The sequence below is a fragment of the Apus apus genome, chromosome 5 (assembly GCF_020740795.1).
Source record: "Apus apus isolate bApuApu2 chromosome 5, bApuApu2.pri.cur, whole genome shotgun sequence".
Taxonomy (NCBI): Eukaryota; Metazoa; Chordata; class Aves; order Apodiformes; family Apodidae; genus Apus; species Apus apus.
The window spans coordinates 41,578,394-41,592,591 of NC_067286.1; the positions used below are offsets into that span (position 1 = coordinate 41,578,394).

Genomic DNA, 14,198 nt, shown 5'->3' on the forward strand with positions numbered 1-14,198 from the left:
GCTGCACCGGGGGCTGTGGAGAGTGAGGTGTTGGGATGATGAATGGAGGGAGGTGAGCAAGGGTGAAGCAGAAGGGTCTGGGGACACAGGGCAGCCCTGGGCAAGTGGGAGCAGGAGCAGGCTGGTAGAGTCTGGCTTGGGCAGCTCAATCCCCGCAGGGATCCAAGGCACTCGCTGAACCTGGCTCTTGTTCAAGACTGGCCGTCAGGACTCAGATTAGCATGAAGGTTATTTTCAGTCAAATATTTCTACAGCCCACCCCTTTCTCCTCCCTTGAAGGGATTGAATTTCTTTTCCCTGTAGTGCTCTGGGAGAGAGAAGGAGCGGAAAGAGGTGGGAGAGAAGGGGAACCCCAGCTTGCTGTTCAGTGGAGCTTTGTGTTCATTCAGGCCAGGGTGACACAGCCCCAGCTCCCACAGGGGCACCTCTTGCCCAGGCCGGGTGCCCCGAGCAGCCACAAGGGCTCTGGGCACATCTCTCTGGTGAGAGGCAGGTGCCCTGTGATGATGGCCAGGCTGCTGGCCAAGGTTTGCTGCCCTAAAGCTCTTCCTCAGGCTCCCAGATGCCACCCTGGGTCAGCAGCTGCCCGAGCCTGGAGCCATGGGCCCCTCACCGTCTACATGCCTGAAGCTATCGCCTTCCCTGGACCCAAGAACCACCAGGACTTGTACAAGGTGTCAGTGGAGCATGGAGATGCCTTCTGGGGAGCGCTAGGGAGGAGCCGGCTCACCTGGATCACCCCCTTCCAATCTGTCCAGGACTGTGACCTGCGTGAAGGCAGGGTCTCCTGGTTTGTGGGTGGACAGCTGAACGTGGCAGGTAAGAAAAGGAGGGAGGTGGACATGGGAGCCCACTAAGCACCTGCAGATGCCTCTCTGTGAAGGGCTTTGGCCCCAGGAGCAGGTTGGAGGAGCACAGAGTTAAAAGGTTGCAGCAAGAGGGTTCCCCAAAAGGTCTGCTTGGTCCTGCAGTGGCTGTAGTGTAAGGATGCAGCTGGTTCTACGGGAGCAACCAGGGTTTTGCTGGAGGGGCTGCAGCTGGATCTGGATGTGCTGAGAGGCAGCTGGCTTCGTGAGACCCGCAGCAGCACAGCAGCTCTGTTTTGCAGAACCACAGGCAACAGCACCAAACCCTGTGCATTCTGCAGGCAGAGCTGCACTAGGTTATCCCTGCCCAGTGATGACAGTGCGTATCTGCAGAAAGCAAACTACAGGAGTGGTGAGCAGAACTGCAAGTTCCTGTAGCCATGGAGGTTCTTATTCTGTCAGCTGGGGCTACTACCTCAGGGGGGCTACCAAGGGGAAGACATAGGGGCTGGTGACACTGTGTCCTGCTCACAGAGCTGTTGGTTCTGGTGTTCAACTTAAGACAAACCTCTCAGAAAGGTTGTATGTAGTCCATTTGGGCAGGAGAGAAGGGGTTATTTGCCTTTGGCATTTCAGATCTTACTCTTCCCCCTTTCATATTTGTTTCTTTTTCTTCTGGAAAACTAAAAATGGTGAGGAAAAAAGGGCATTTTGGTATTCAAAGAGGGGCTGCTGCATTATCCCATGACCTGAGTATCATGTTTAAGGAAAACACAGAGTGGGGCAAAGTTTCTAAGGAAACTGCAGTTGCCAGTAATGTGGAAAACTTCTATAAGAATTACAGGCAAAGCCTCAGCCTACCATGTCCTGGGAAATTCAGAGGCTGTGCACTCTTGGCCCTGGCTCTTGCATCTCTCTTCCACCCTGCAGCCTTCCTGCACAGACTCTGCTTCATCCTACATTTGTTATTTAGGAGCATTGCCACTAAAATCCTTTCCCTGTCCACCCCAGAGGCAGCTGGAAGGCAGTGCTGGGTGGAGTGATGGCTGAGTTAACATTTGCCAGGCCTGCAGAGGGCACTGGGGATGTGACCTCCAAAGGTACTTCATGCAGTTTCCACGCTGGACTACTAAGGTTGCAATTAAGGGAGGAGCTGATACTTAGGATTGGTAGATATTGGAGGTGTGAGGAGTGTGATGGGCTTGGGATAGTGCTTGTGGTCTGCCAGCTGGTATCTACAGAAGCTGTTCCAGCACAAGGCTAATGCTGAGGCTCACACATAACGTTGACTCTGATCTGAAAATGGAACTGCCAGTGCTAGCATTCTGGGAGTTAAGAGGTACTAACAGTTTCTCTGGCAATAAGACTAGGTCATCTTTTCCAGTGAATTGTCTGGACCGACACGTCCATGTAGCCCCAGACAAATTGGCCTTAATCTGGGAGAAGGATGAACCAGGAGAGGAGGTGCGGGTCACATACAGGTCAGTATTTACCTCTGAGCCTACGTGAGAGATGTATTGCAGTGTGTGTGAACACTGCAGAGGGCTTATCTGCTGATGTGCATCATGTGAGGGGATGTAGCATCCCTTTGGATAGATAGTTCAACATTATGATGGCTGTTGGTTTGCTCATGCTGATCTGAGACTTCAGCCTGCCTCCTGATTAACCCTCTGGACCCCCAGGGGTCCCTAGCCAGATGGGGAGGCAGACACAAGCTCCTCATGATAGTACTGCAATGTTTGTATGTAAGATCCCATGGGAAAGTTACATCTGTGCCTTCCCAGCAGGGTTCCTGGTGCCTAAACTTGCAGTTAAATGCTCTGCAAGAGGGGCCAGATTCACAACTGCAGGGGTGTTGGGAAGTCCTGTGCTCACCTGCATGTCAGCAATGCCGCTGAGTTTGGCTCTCTGGGGGAACTGCCTGTACAGCCCTGCTTGGTTGGTCTGGAGACCCTCATCTTCCAGCCCAATTTGCCTGCTCTCTGAATCTCCGAGGCAGAATCCATTTAAATCCCTCTGCACATAGAATGAGTCTCTCTGTCCTCTTTGGCTCCAGACCTCATGTGACAAGCATGACCATCCTCCCCCTGCTATCCTCCCTGTATGAAGACCCCTTCTGTGAAATGAGTCACTGACATCCAAGCTGTGGTTTCTGGGAGGGATGCTTCTGGGGAGAGGCACTGTTTTGCTCACTGCTTTCCTACAGCTGTTGTTCTCACTGGTGGGCACAAGCTCCAGAGTTCTTGACCTTCCCAGATTTAGGAAAGCATGAAGCCCTGTTTTCATGGAGGAAGATATCTAACTTCTCATGCATAGCCTCCAGCGCTGCAGGTAGGGTCTGTTGCTCGTGAGAAATGTGCAGGTTGTCATTGAAAAGTCAGCTGAGGTTGTGTGGGCTTGCTGAGCCACAGGAATTGCCAGTGGCCACTGCTGGCTCTATGGGTTGCTCCTCATGCTGGCTGGTGAGCATCAGGCTCTGTACAGAGTCTATTCTGATTTATTAATTATCCATAAATGACAGCCTGTGTTAACGACTCTATGCTCCTTTCCTTCCTTACTGACATTTTACAGCCCTCCTATGGACTTCCAGCATGGGGGGTTGGGGTGTGGAGGGATGTAGAGGGATGTATACTGAATACCTGTGACTCTTGGGCCCCTCATCTCTATGCACATGGATAAGATCTGCAAGAAAGTCTCTAACTGTGTCATTGCTTCTTTGGGCAGGGAACTGCTGGAGCTGACGTGCCGCCTGGGAAACACCTTGAAACGGCAAGGGGTGAAAAGGGGTGACAGGGTGACAATCTACATGCCCCCCTGCCCGCTGGCGGTGGCTAGCATGCTGGCCTGTGCCCGCATTGGGGCTGTGCATGCTGTGGTGTTCGCTGGGTTCAGTGCAGAATCCTTAGCAGATCGGATCCGAGATGGTGAGAGCCAGTAACAGGGACATGTCCAGTGTTTCCCTTCAGTTCTGGAGTTGAGGGGTTCAGTGTTGTGCTGATGGCAAAGCATTTCTGAGTCAAGCTTTCCGGGATAACTGAGGGTGCCATGCTGTGATATATGGCCATGGAGCAGGGTTTAGCACCCCAGGAAATGGCATAGGCTCTTGGAATATCTTTCAGATGGTGGGATGGACACTGGTTTACTCCTTCATCCAAGGGATTGAAGGGCTAGGATACAGCATCTCCTCTGAGGGAATGCAACACAGGCAGGAATGAATGGGAAACAAAGATGCAAAGCTGTGGGTTTTTTTGTTTTGTTGTTGTGGTTTTTTTCTGGGTTTGTTTGTTTTTTGTTAAAAAAACAAAGCTGGTTTTGTTAAATGGAGGACACAAGTAACAGAGGCTGGGAGAGAGGGAGAGGTGCAGGATCATGTTAGAGCCAGACTGGTATGTGACCAACGGAGAGGGGCAGAGCGGCTTATACGGCTCTTTTGCCTTCTGCAGCCCAGTCAGAGACAGTGATCACAGTGAACCAGGGGCTGAGAGGTGGCAAGGTTATTGAGCTGAAGAAGACAGTGGACAATGCTGTGAAGCAGTGCCCAGGAGTTAAACGGGTTCTGGTTTCCATGAGAACTGACAGCAAGGTTCCCATGACAGCCCTGGACCTGATGCTGGAGGAGGTGAGAGGCTGCCCCGCGCTACTTCTGCTTGCTCTGGGCAATGTGTCCACTCTGGGAGCTGGGATGAGGGGTGGAGAGAGGGTCATGGCTGACCATGACAGTTTTGCTGGCATTAACATCATGTGCTGGAGCTGCATACAAGTTTATGAGAGTCCCAGGAGCCATCAGGAAGGGTAACTAACTGGTGGCTCTTGCCACAGCACTAGCCCTGTGCTGTCAGGGGCAGGCAGTGCAAACCAGGGCTTGCAGAAGGTTGGACCAGGGCTGACAAGCTGTGAGCCCAGCCTTGGAGTGCCACAGCATTGTCACACACTGTTCTGCTAGCAGACCTGGCAGCCTCTGTGAGTGCTGCTGGCAGCTTGTGTCTAAGGAAGTAGATGGTGAGGTTGCTCGTGTGCCCATTATTCAGCACACAGCATGGAGCACTGCTTCTGAAGAGATGAGTGCCTGCCATGCACTTCTGTTAGCTCCCAGGAGCTGCACAGGGGTCTTCCTGCCTCTGCCTATCCCATCTGCAAGCAATTAGTGCTAGACAGGCTTCCTGAAAGATTTCTGTGCTGGTCAGAGCAGCAGCAGCATAAAAATAGCTGCCTCTGACTCAGCAGGTCTGCTCTGGCTGAGGAGAGCGATTGCCAGCTCAGCAAGGCAAAAGAGTTCAGGCTGGTGAGCAAAAGGGAGCAAAGGGCCAGGGGGGAGGATGGTGTGGGGGGAGCAGGGAGGCTCAGGGGAGAGGTGTGCAAGCAGGTGTAAGGGACAACACGAAAGCTTGTGAGACCCACAAGAGAGAACTGCTGTGCTCTATCCTGCAGGAGATGATGAAGGAGGATGCATGCTGCGAGCCTGCTGCCATGGACAGCGAAGACATGCTCTTTCTTCTTTACACGTCAGGCAGTACCGGCAAACCCAAGGGTCTGGTTCATTCCCAAGCTGGTTACTTGCTGTTTGCTGCTCTCACACACAAGGTAATGGATCCCAACCACAGAGCACTCATGAGCCAGCATTTCAAAGGCTGTGTAAGGAATAGATGGACTGACTTGTGTCATGAACTCATCTTTATCAAGAGCAAAGTCTCAGGGAAGCCCTCCTAAGACATCAACTCCATAGAGTACATCTGCAAAGAGGTAGTGGGGAAGAGCAACATGTGCTTCAGAGCAGGGCCTCCCAAACACATTCTCCTCTGAGCTACATTCTTGGCTCTTGTCTTCCTTTCACTGCCCTGTCCTAAACTGAATCATTGGGTGGGATGCTCAGCCTTGCAAGGGTAATTTTATATTACTGAGTGAGGAGGAAGGAGCCAGTTTGCTCTTGAAACCTCCAGCTTGCTTTCCCTAAGCATAGTGTCCTGAATCAGGTGGAAGACCAAAGGCAGTGATTCTGAGAGGGGCATATTTGAGGATATCTGTAAAAGCTGGTGAGTGCCCTCAAGACAAAGAGTCTATACCTGAAGAGCGTGGGTCATCTTTGGGAAAAGGAAAGACTTTAGACCTCAGCATGCTCAAAACAAACTCTAACAAATCTGGATAAAAGGGCACTGAGCACAGCATGGAGCCACACTTGGCTGCAGCAGTGGTTGCAAGGGATATTTCCTATGACATTATATGGAGTTCTCTGGAAGAGGGAATTCCTCCCTGAACAGCCCCTTAGCTTCAGGTCTGACTCTCTCTGTGTGTGACTGAAGCTCCAATAATGCCTCAGATCATGCACTCTATGAGACAGCAAGCTTAGGGCTGGCTGGGTCTTCTATCAGCCATGAGTGCTGGAGGCCAGACCTCCTGGGGCATGTGCAGGGTGTGTGGAAGCTCTTGGTTTTGCTGTGAGCTAGGCTGTCGGTACAGCTGCCACATCATGTGTGACCCTCTCAAGTTCCCTGATGTTGTACAGTTGTCCCACTGGCATCTGCTCAGCAGGAAATGGCTGATTTGGGAACCCAAATGCATCTGAGCTGGTTTGCATGGAGGCTGCCATCCTGGGATGGCAATGCAGGGAGTGAGCAGTGTGTGGCCACGTTAGCACTCAGGAGTGCTGGAAACCGAGACCCGGGGCTGGCGCACCCTCAGCTCGTGCAGTTGGATGGGGCAGACAGCTGCTCCTGAAATTCACCACTTGGCTAAAAAGAGACAGAATGAGCAGGGGAAGTTTCCATTACAAGCATTCTGGAGCACTTGAGGCCCTGGAGTCCCCAGCTGGCAGCCTGCAGGCAGGGAGCTGCAGGAAGAGATGGAATGGTCTGAAACAGCAGATGCCAGAGCAGAAGGCAAGAAGAGATGGGGTTAGAGGGAGACTGGTCCTTGGGGAGGTTTCCCAGGTGCTGAGTAAAGGAAAAGAAGGAGAGTGCCTGAGGAAGCTGGATGTTTTGCTGCCAGTTCTGCTTTGCGCGGGGCAGGCATCATTCCCCCATACTCCAGTCTTGCAGCCAAGGGCTGCTTTATTAATCTCCTGAAGAATAAAGGGGGCAGTGAGAAGAAGAGCTTTTTCCACTTTTTGCCTGCCTGCAGGCAGAGGGCTGTGCTCACCCAGCTGTGGAAGAGAGGTGCCAACTCCTGAGGGCAAGCTGGGGCAGCTCTGGACTGAAGCATCTTATGGTGGTCCGTTTCCTGCCTCAGGGCTCCTACCCTAGGGTGCTTGCTGAGCTTAGAGTTTTCCTGAGTGTTTACTCTATGTTTGGAGCCCAGCAGCACCTGGCTCATGGCAGCCCTCCACTGGGGGTGTCCCATAGCAGTCCTCCACTGCCCTGTCCTTACCTACAATTCCTCTCCTTCCATGCAAGTGTGGAACCATCCTCATCCTAAAAATTATCCAGTTTTGATGCTACAGAATACTTGGATCAGCCTTGTCTAGACTCCAGCAGAAAGAAGGAAAGGCTGCAGCCTTCCCTCTCAGAAAAGAGCACATTTGTGTATTTTTGTTTGGTTGGTTTTTTTGTTGTTGGTTTTTTGTTTGTTTGTTGGGGTTTTTTGTGTGTGTGTTGTTTGGTTTGGTTTTTTTTGGTTTGGTTTGGTTGTTTGTTTTTAAAATCTCTCTCCTTGTGCATCTTCATAAAGCACCATTTAATTTTATTTTTTCTGAAGATATTTTAAAAAACTCACCTTGGAAAGGTGTCACTGATGGGGTGATAGGAAGGCAGAAAGATGCCATCAGGTTAGAGCTAAGAGAGGGTACATTTCTCCTCATTGTGCCCCTCGTTGAGAGGGGAGGCCCAGGCTGTACCCCTCACTGCCTGTCCTCTCTTGCACAGTACGTGTTCAACTACCAGGACAGGGACATCTTCGGCTGTGTGGCAGACATCGGCTGGATCACAGGGCACACCTACGTGGTCTATGGCCCCCTCTGTAATGGTGGCACCACAGTCCTTTTTGAGAGCACTCCTGTCCATCCCAACCCTGGTGAGTGACCCAGTGTCTCAGGGGAGCAGGGATGTGCCACAACCACCCTGCAAGACATGCAGCAGGCAGGAGCTGGTGCCTTGACGCCAGGACACAGGCAGTGATGGCTGTGCAGCCTCAGAAGCAGATCATGGGCTGTGCCCAGCAGAGAGCTGTGAGGGGAAGAGTCTTCCTCCAGTTAGGAAGACATTGTTGATTCTCCAGGGGTGAAACTGTTTCTCCCTGTCCGTCCCTGCAGCAGAGAGTGCTAATGGATGGGGAGGCAAAGAAGCTGCTGCTGCTCCTGGACTGCTTTAGTGCTTTCCAGCATGGAGTTAGCTTGACTGAGGGTCCAGGCACTGCTAGTGAGCCCTTCCTCACCTCCTCTCCCTGGGGTGCCTATGCATATGGTTACTGGCCCTGCTTCCCTTCCAGGCCGCTACTGGGAAATGGTGGAGAGGTTAAAAATTAACCAGTTCTATGGAGCACCCACTGCCATCCGCCTGCTCCTGAGATATGGGGATGAATGGGTGAAGAAGTACGACCGCTCTTCTCTCAAAGTGCTTGGCTCAGGTAACTGCTACTGGCATGGACTGGAGCAGCAAATCCTTGGGCATTAGGTTGTGCCTCTTCCATGAATGCCAGGAGCAGCAACACATAAAAGCAGCGTGGGGAGACCACACCTTCTGGGAGTGGCTCTGTGAAACCCTGTCTTTGACCTGATGCTTCAGCTCTGTCCCCTTGTCTTTCCCTTGCAGTGGGGGAACCCATCAACAAGGAGGCATGGGAGTGGTACTTCCGTGTGGTCGGGGAGACTCGGTGCCCAGTAGTGGATACATGGTGGCAAACTGGTGAGAAGCATATGACCTCTCATTCCACCTTCTGCTCTCCCAGGCTTTAAGGGTGACTTGCTGCTTTGTCGGCCAAGTGGGAATGGTTGTTACTAACACTCTTTTATGAGCAATCCCAAAAGGGGCCAGGAGCACCAGAACATGAAAGAGGGAGATGGCCTTTACAGCTAATCCAGAGAAACACAGGGGAGTTGATGGTAGGGAGCTCATCTCTGCTGAACTAAATGAGCAGTATCACCCTTCAGCAAAGAGCCTGCCCCAGCTCTCAGGCAAACCCAGCCCCAACCTGTGGTCCCACAGAGTGCAGTGAGGGTAAAGGCTGGTGGCCAAGCAGCACTACCTGGCGTTCCTCTTCTCCCTAACTTTGATGAGCATTATTACACTTTCTTTTGCTTCAGAAACAGGAGGCATCTGTATCTCACCCCGTCCTTCTAATCCTGGAGCTGAAATCCTTCCAGGCATGGCTATGAGACCCTTTTTTGGGATCAGCCCCTCCCTCCTGGATGACAAGGTACATTTATAACCTGCAGCCCAGGCACTGGCTCAGTCTGCTTTCCCCCAGGCACTTGCAGCCTGTAGACATGCTGACAGGAGTGGAGATCTGTAAGCATGTCTTTCCTGCTCACCTCTACTAGATGGCAACCTTCTTTACTGGAAAGGGACTTACAGTGAGGCTGTTCTTACTAGCACAGAAGTTGTTTTCTAGCTTGCTCTGTCCTGACAAGACAGGCTGTTCTTGGACTCCCTGACACATGCCCTTTCAGTGAGGTGGCTGGGCAGGGACCGTGAGCCTCCCTAGAGGGGCACTGTGTCCCACCACTGTAGGCGGCTGGTTGCAGACATCTGCTGGGAGAGAGTGGGCCTGTCCCCCTTGAGTGGGGGGCACAGGACTCTCCTCACCATGTCCCCTGGAATTGCCATCACAGGCTTGTTACCAGATACAGTGGTAAAAATAGACAATGACTAAACATCCTGAATACCCTCAGCCATGGTTACTAAACAGTATTTTACAGGGAAAAGTCCTTCTGGAAAACAACATCTCTGGAGCCCTTTGCATCTCACAAGCCTGGCCAGGTATGGCACGAACCATTTACAAAGACCACAAGAGATTTCTGGAAACCTATCTGACTCCTTATCCAGGTAAGGAAAACACGTGGCATGTCACTGCAGAGGTGTTTGGTTGGGTACAGTTTGGTCTACCTGCTGCTTTTCTGCACAGGGGCAGGACTCAGAAGAGCTGGTTCTGCTGCTTAGTTCTTCCACAAAGACCCTTCACAGTCTAGAGACCCTTTATCTCCCCATGCCTGATATCACAGCACTGCTCTGGAAATGGGGCTCTCTCATCCACCTTCCCCATTGGATCACGTGGTTTTAGGGCAGCGGATTTGTCCTTCTGCCCCTAGCCCCCTTGAGCACAGAGAGGCCTCTTGGTGCAACTTTTGCAAACCCTGTTGGCTTTTGTCACTCATCCAGAGGCACTGAGTGAGCCCAAGAGCTTGCATGTCTTGACATGAAGCAAAGAGGTGAAGCAGCAAGACCACAAAGACCTGCACTGGAGCAAAGTGCTCCTGGCTTGTGGCAATGAGGCAGGCTGGGCATTGTCAGCACATGGCAGAATAAGGGAAGGAGCCTGGTGTTGGAACAGGTACCAACAGGGGCAGAAGACCAACACAGAAGGCAGGCACCTTTACCGTGAGCAGCCTCAGCTGCTTCCTTAGCAGGAGTGGAGTTCATGAGCCCTGGTGCCAATGGAGGAGAACAAGATGGGCTGAGAGTGTGGCTGGTAAGAGCAGGTCACATGCTTAAAGCAACACGTGACCGTGACATGCTTCTGGCCACTGCAGGCTTTTTCTTCACTGGAGATGGTGCACATCGTAGCAGTGAGGGCTACTACCAGCTGACAGGACGGCTGGATGACATCATCAACATCAGCGGGCACCGGCTGGGCACTGCAGAGGTGGAGGATGTTGTGGTAAGACGTGGGGGTGGGAGGTAAAGCCATCTGAGGAGGCAGCAAAGGTCACTGGTGGTGCTCAGGGAAAACTCCCTGAAATACCCAGAAACATGCTGCTACTGTGGCCGCAGGGAGCAGTGTTGGTTGGACATGCAGCCTGCCTGTGGGAACAGCTTCCCACCCTCTCCCCTCCCTTCTCAGTCTCTGCAGCAAGAGGGACAAAGCCTGACAAGGCTGACACTGTAAGCAGGTGAATCCCAAAGTGGCAGCCTGGCATATTAAGGAGGAGCATCCGTGGGCCAGTAAAGATTGCAGGACCCGGTGGAGCAACCTGGAGGCACAGAACAGGGTCTAGAAGGTACAAGCCTAAAGCAGCCAGGGGCAGGGGGAAGACTTGTGTTTGCAGACAGACCCGCTGAGGCAAGAAGGAAAAAGGGAAGAGAACATGTGAGGCCTTTCCTTATCTTTCCCTATTACCATGGGCTGCAACAGCCAAGCCAGGGCAGATCAGGGTAGCCAAACCAGGGCAGCTCAGAGCAGCTTCCAGGTGGCAGCCTGCCTGCTGAAAGCAATAAGCCAAACCCCAGTCCTGTTCTCTTCCAGAATCACCATGTGGCAGTGGCAGAGTCTGCAGTCATTGGCTACCCACACGAGATCAAGGGAGAAGGTAAGACACTTGCTTTCCTGTCCCTGAAATGTCTCTCCCAGGACAATTGCACTGCAGTGGGAAGTGGCACTGTCACACCAACTTCTGGTATCAAAGCTGTGCCAGCACCCTACGGCATGTTAACGGGGATCTTGGAACAGCCATCACAACCTACACGGGACCAGCTGGACTTTGCGTAAGGCGGCAGTAGCAGCACCATAGCCAAAAACATTTACAGCTCAGGCTACAGAGCAACCTTTGGGGCTATCAGCAGAAAGGGACCTCTCCTGGCACTAGGTCCAGGGAAGCTCTAAGAAGCATGCTGCACACAGTGCTCAGTAACCCGGTGGTCCTTCTGCCAGGGGCCTACGCATTTGTTGTGCTGAAGAAGAACAGTGGTTACACACAGGAGACTCTCACTGCCGAGCTACGGGAGCTGATCTCAAAGAAGATTGCCAAGTATGCAGCTCCGGAGTATGTTCAGGTAACATGTGCAGACTGGTCCAACACCCACCTTGGCAGCCTGGCCAACCCTCTCCCACAGCCTTAGCTTTGCTCCTCCCTCTCACAGGTCACCCAGCGGCTGCCCAAGACACGCTCAGGGAAGATTATGCGTCGGGTGCTAAGGAAAATTGTGGAGGACAAGGCCAGCGAGCTTGGGGACCTAACCACGCTGGATGACTATGAAGCTGTGCAGCAGATCATAGAGGGACACAAGCGCCTGGTGGAGGGGCAGAAGAGCTGCTAGCATGGCTCTCCCAGCAGCCACCTCCTGCTCCTCCACTGCAGAACTGCAGCCACATCCAGAAATGTCACTAGGCAACTGATGGCCATTAAGTGCCCAGAGATTGTACCTCCCCTGCAGTCTCAAGCTCTCTGCAACACAGAGACCCTCAAAACCTCTGCCAGGCAGGGGAGATATTATGACTCATCATAGGCAGAACAGTAAGGGGAGGTCAGTTGTTTCCTCCCCTAAAAGCAGAGGGCAAAAAGGCCTCCTTGGGGTTCCTCGTGTCTTGCAGTAGCTATGAAGGTAGCAGCATGGCAGGATGCCCAGCCTTGTATAGGTATGTTAATCCCACCCCTGCTCTGCTCTTCAGCATGAGTCTAATCCAGGACCACTGCCAATATACAAGCATCTCCTCCAAAGCAAACCTCAGAAGAAAAAGAGATAGCAGTCTGGTTAACAAATACAGACTCTTCTCCATAAACATTGTTGGAAAACAGGCCCCAGATTTGAATACAAAAATGTTCCTTTGACATGTAACCCTGTGTCGTAAGGAGAGCAGAAACATTCCCCTTCCCTGTGCCAGTATTCTCCTCCTCTTACAGTGCATCCCTTAGCTCCTGCTGGGAAGCACAACCTTGAATAGTGCCACAGGTACAGATCTGCTCTGTATCAGAGACAGAGGTCCAGCAAGGCATAGAGGGCAAACAAGAGGCTGCATCCTAGCTTCAAACGACTGCATCCCGAGCAAGTGGAGGTTCCTCCAGCCATTGCTTCTACCAGCCCCATGAGACAGCATCTTCTCAATGGCAGCCTAGGAGCTCAGCCCCTTCCCCTGTGAGAGGCAGAAGTAGGGAGCTGGGAGAATGATAGAATAGTTTGTGTTGGAAGTGATCTTAAAGATCATCTAGTGATCTTTAAGAAAACTTTAGAGAAGAATGGCATAGATTTGTCTGCTCCTGGCAAAACCCCACACCATGAGTTCAGACTTGGTTATGTGTCCATCAGCAAAATCCAGAACTGGTCTGGCACTGGATGAATCCCATTGACAGCTGTTGGCTCAGCAGCTCCATGTCTGCCATTCAGTGCTGTTCCATGCATGAGCAGGTTCTGTGGCTGGCAGACAAGGGCATGTTTTTCAGCATTCTTCTGCAGCTGGGAGCCGCTTCATCTTCTCACATCGAGTAAGCTCCCATCTGCCCTCCCCATGAAGTTTCAAAATCCAGCTGTGGAACTGTAATTCAATAACACAACAACTGAGGGATGTCTCTCTGCAAGGGCATGTTCTCCCACAGTGAGGGTCTCCAGCCTCTGTCACTCCCAGCTGCTTGACATGGACACCCTCTCTACCTCCCCTCTCTTGGCACCACCAGGGGGGCATGGAGCGCTGTGTCTCCATCTCACCTTCTCCAGGCTGGCCCTGTGTCCCACGCTGATCAGTGTCATGCCCAGCTGAAGGCACACACGGTACAGGTCATGCTCGACCTCTTCTGTCAGGGCGCTGGTAGCTTCATCTAGCACTGAGAGAAAAACTGTAAGCCCTACAAATTCTCTCCTGGTGAGTCATCTCCCCCTAGGCAAATGAGCAGCAACTGCCAAGAATGTTTCACATATTAGCTGGAGCTCACCAAAAGCATCTGCAGAAGACAAGTGAGGAAAAGCCTGAGGACTCTTATTTTGCTCTGGCACAGCTGGTGTCTGCAAAATGGGAAAGCTGCCCTTCTCCACAAGCCCTCAAATCCACTGTAACAGTGCTGTTCACTTCATTCCTCTCCCTCAACAGCTGCCAGCCACTGCCTTGCCTCCTCTGTTGGGTAAGCCAAGACAAAACCTTCCCAAGGCCGGTCATGTGCCAGAGTGTTGGGCTGAGCAGCAGCCTGTGCAGCCCTCTGGCCCAGATCCCACCGGGAGCAGCCAGGATGGCCTGAGGCACCTTCTTGGCAGTTAAGGGTAAATATTACAGACCTGGAGCAAATAAATTAAATTTATTTACATCACCTCTACAGCTTTTAGTTTGCAATCCACAGGTTCTGTCTAGACAACACTGAGCTGCACTGCAGGCTTCAGGGAAAGAGAGGTACTTATATGTGACTACTTGCTACCAACACTGACTGAGTTCACCCACACCCATCCTGGCCCTTATGACAAGTCCTCTAAAAGCTTCCAGCCAGCCCCCAGCAGTCCCTAGCAATCTAAGTGTGCAAAGGAATTAGCCCCATCTGCCAACAGGAGC

At 52.2% G+C, this 14,198-nt stretch overlaps 2 protein-coding genes across 17 annotated transcripts in view; one reads left to right on the plus strand and one right to left on the minus strand.

The window, feature by feature from the left end:
* LOC127385117 (acetyl-coenzyme A synthetase 2-like, mitochondrial) lies at positions 1–12,505 on the plus strand. 3 transcript variants are annotated; one of them, XM_051620501.1, is made up of 14 exons: positions 1–819; positions 2,191–2,287; positions 3,531–3,730; positions 4,250–4,425; positions 5,235–5,387; positions 7,661–7,808; positions 8,223–8,360; positions 8,546–8,638; positions 9,037–9,149; positions 9,652–9,778; positions 10,483–10,610; positions 11,196–11,259; positions 11,601–11,722; positions 11,810–12,505. In XM_051620501.1, the coding sequence occupies exons 1-14, from the start codon at positions 222–224 to the stop codon at positions 11,984–11,986; spliced, it is 2,334 nt and encodes a 777-aa protein (XP_051476461.1). In that variant the 5' UTR covers positions 1–221; the 3' UTR covers positions 11,987–12,505. The 3 variants fall into 3 exon arrangements, with proteins under 3 accessions (XP_051476461.1, XP_051476462.1, XP_051476463.1); XM_051620502.1 differs by lacking the exon at positions 1–819 and having other exon boundaries at positions 2,209–2,287; positions 3,013–3,730; XM_051620503.1 differs by lacking the exon at positions 1–819 and having other exon boundaries at positions 2,212–3,137.
* The window catches only part of ABCD4 (ATP binding cassette subfamily D member 4), a 16,777-nt gene continuing 14,995 nt past the window's right edge, over positions 12,417–14,198 (minus strand). For 9 of the 14 annotated variants that reach the window (XM_051620507.1, XM_051620509.1, XM_051620508.1 and 6 more), the window contains 2 exons: positions 13,370–13,485; positions 12,417–13,199 (listed from right to left, as the gene is read on the minus strand). In XM_051620507.1, coding sequence (XP_051476467.1) covers positions 13,104–13,199; positions 13,370–13,485 — 212 coding nt within the window. In that variant the 3' untranslated portion in view covers positions 12,417–13,103. Of the gene's footprint in view, positions 13,200–13,369; positions 13,931–14,198 lie in introns of those variants that run through there. The other 5 variants (XR_007889599.1, XM_051620511.1, XM_051620510.1 and 2 more) reach the window with 4 other exon arrangements.

What these genes read in the sequence shown, in the direction of transcription:
- LOC127385117 (XM_051620501.1), top strand. Translation starts at nt 222, where the DNA reads ATGAAGGTTATTTTCAGTCAAATATTTCTACAGCCCACCCCTTTCTCC. An exon ending in TCTCAAAGTGCTTGGCTCAG is followed by an intron (nt 8,361 to 8,545) that starts GTAACTGCTACT and finishes TTTCCCTTGCAG; the next exon opens with TGGGGGAACCCATCAACAAG. An exon ending in GGATACATGGTGGCAAACTG is followed by an intron (nt 8,639 to 9,036) that starts GTGAGAAGCATA and finishes CTTTTGCTTCAG; the next exon opens with AAACAGGAGGCATCTGTATC.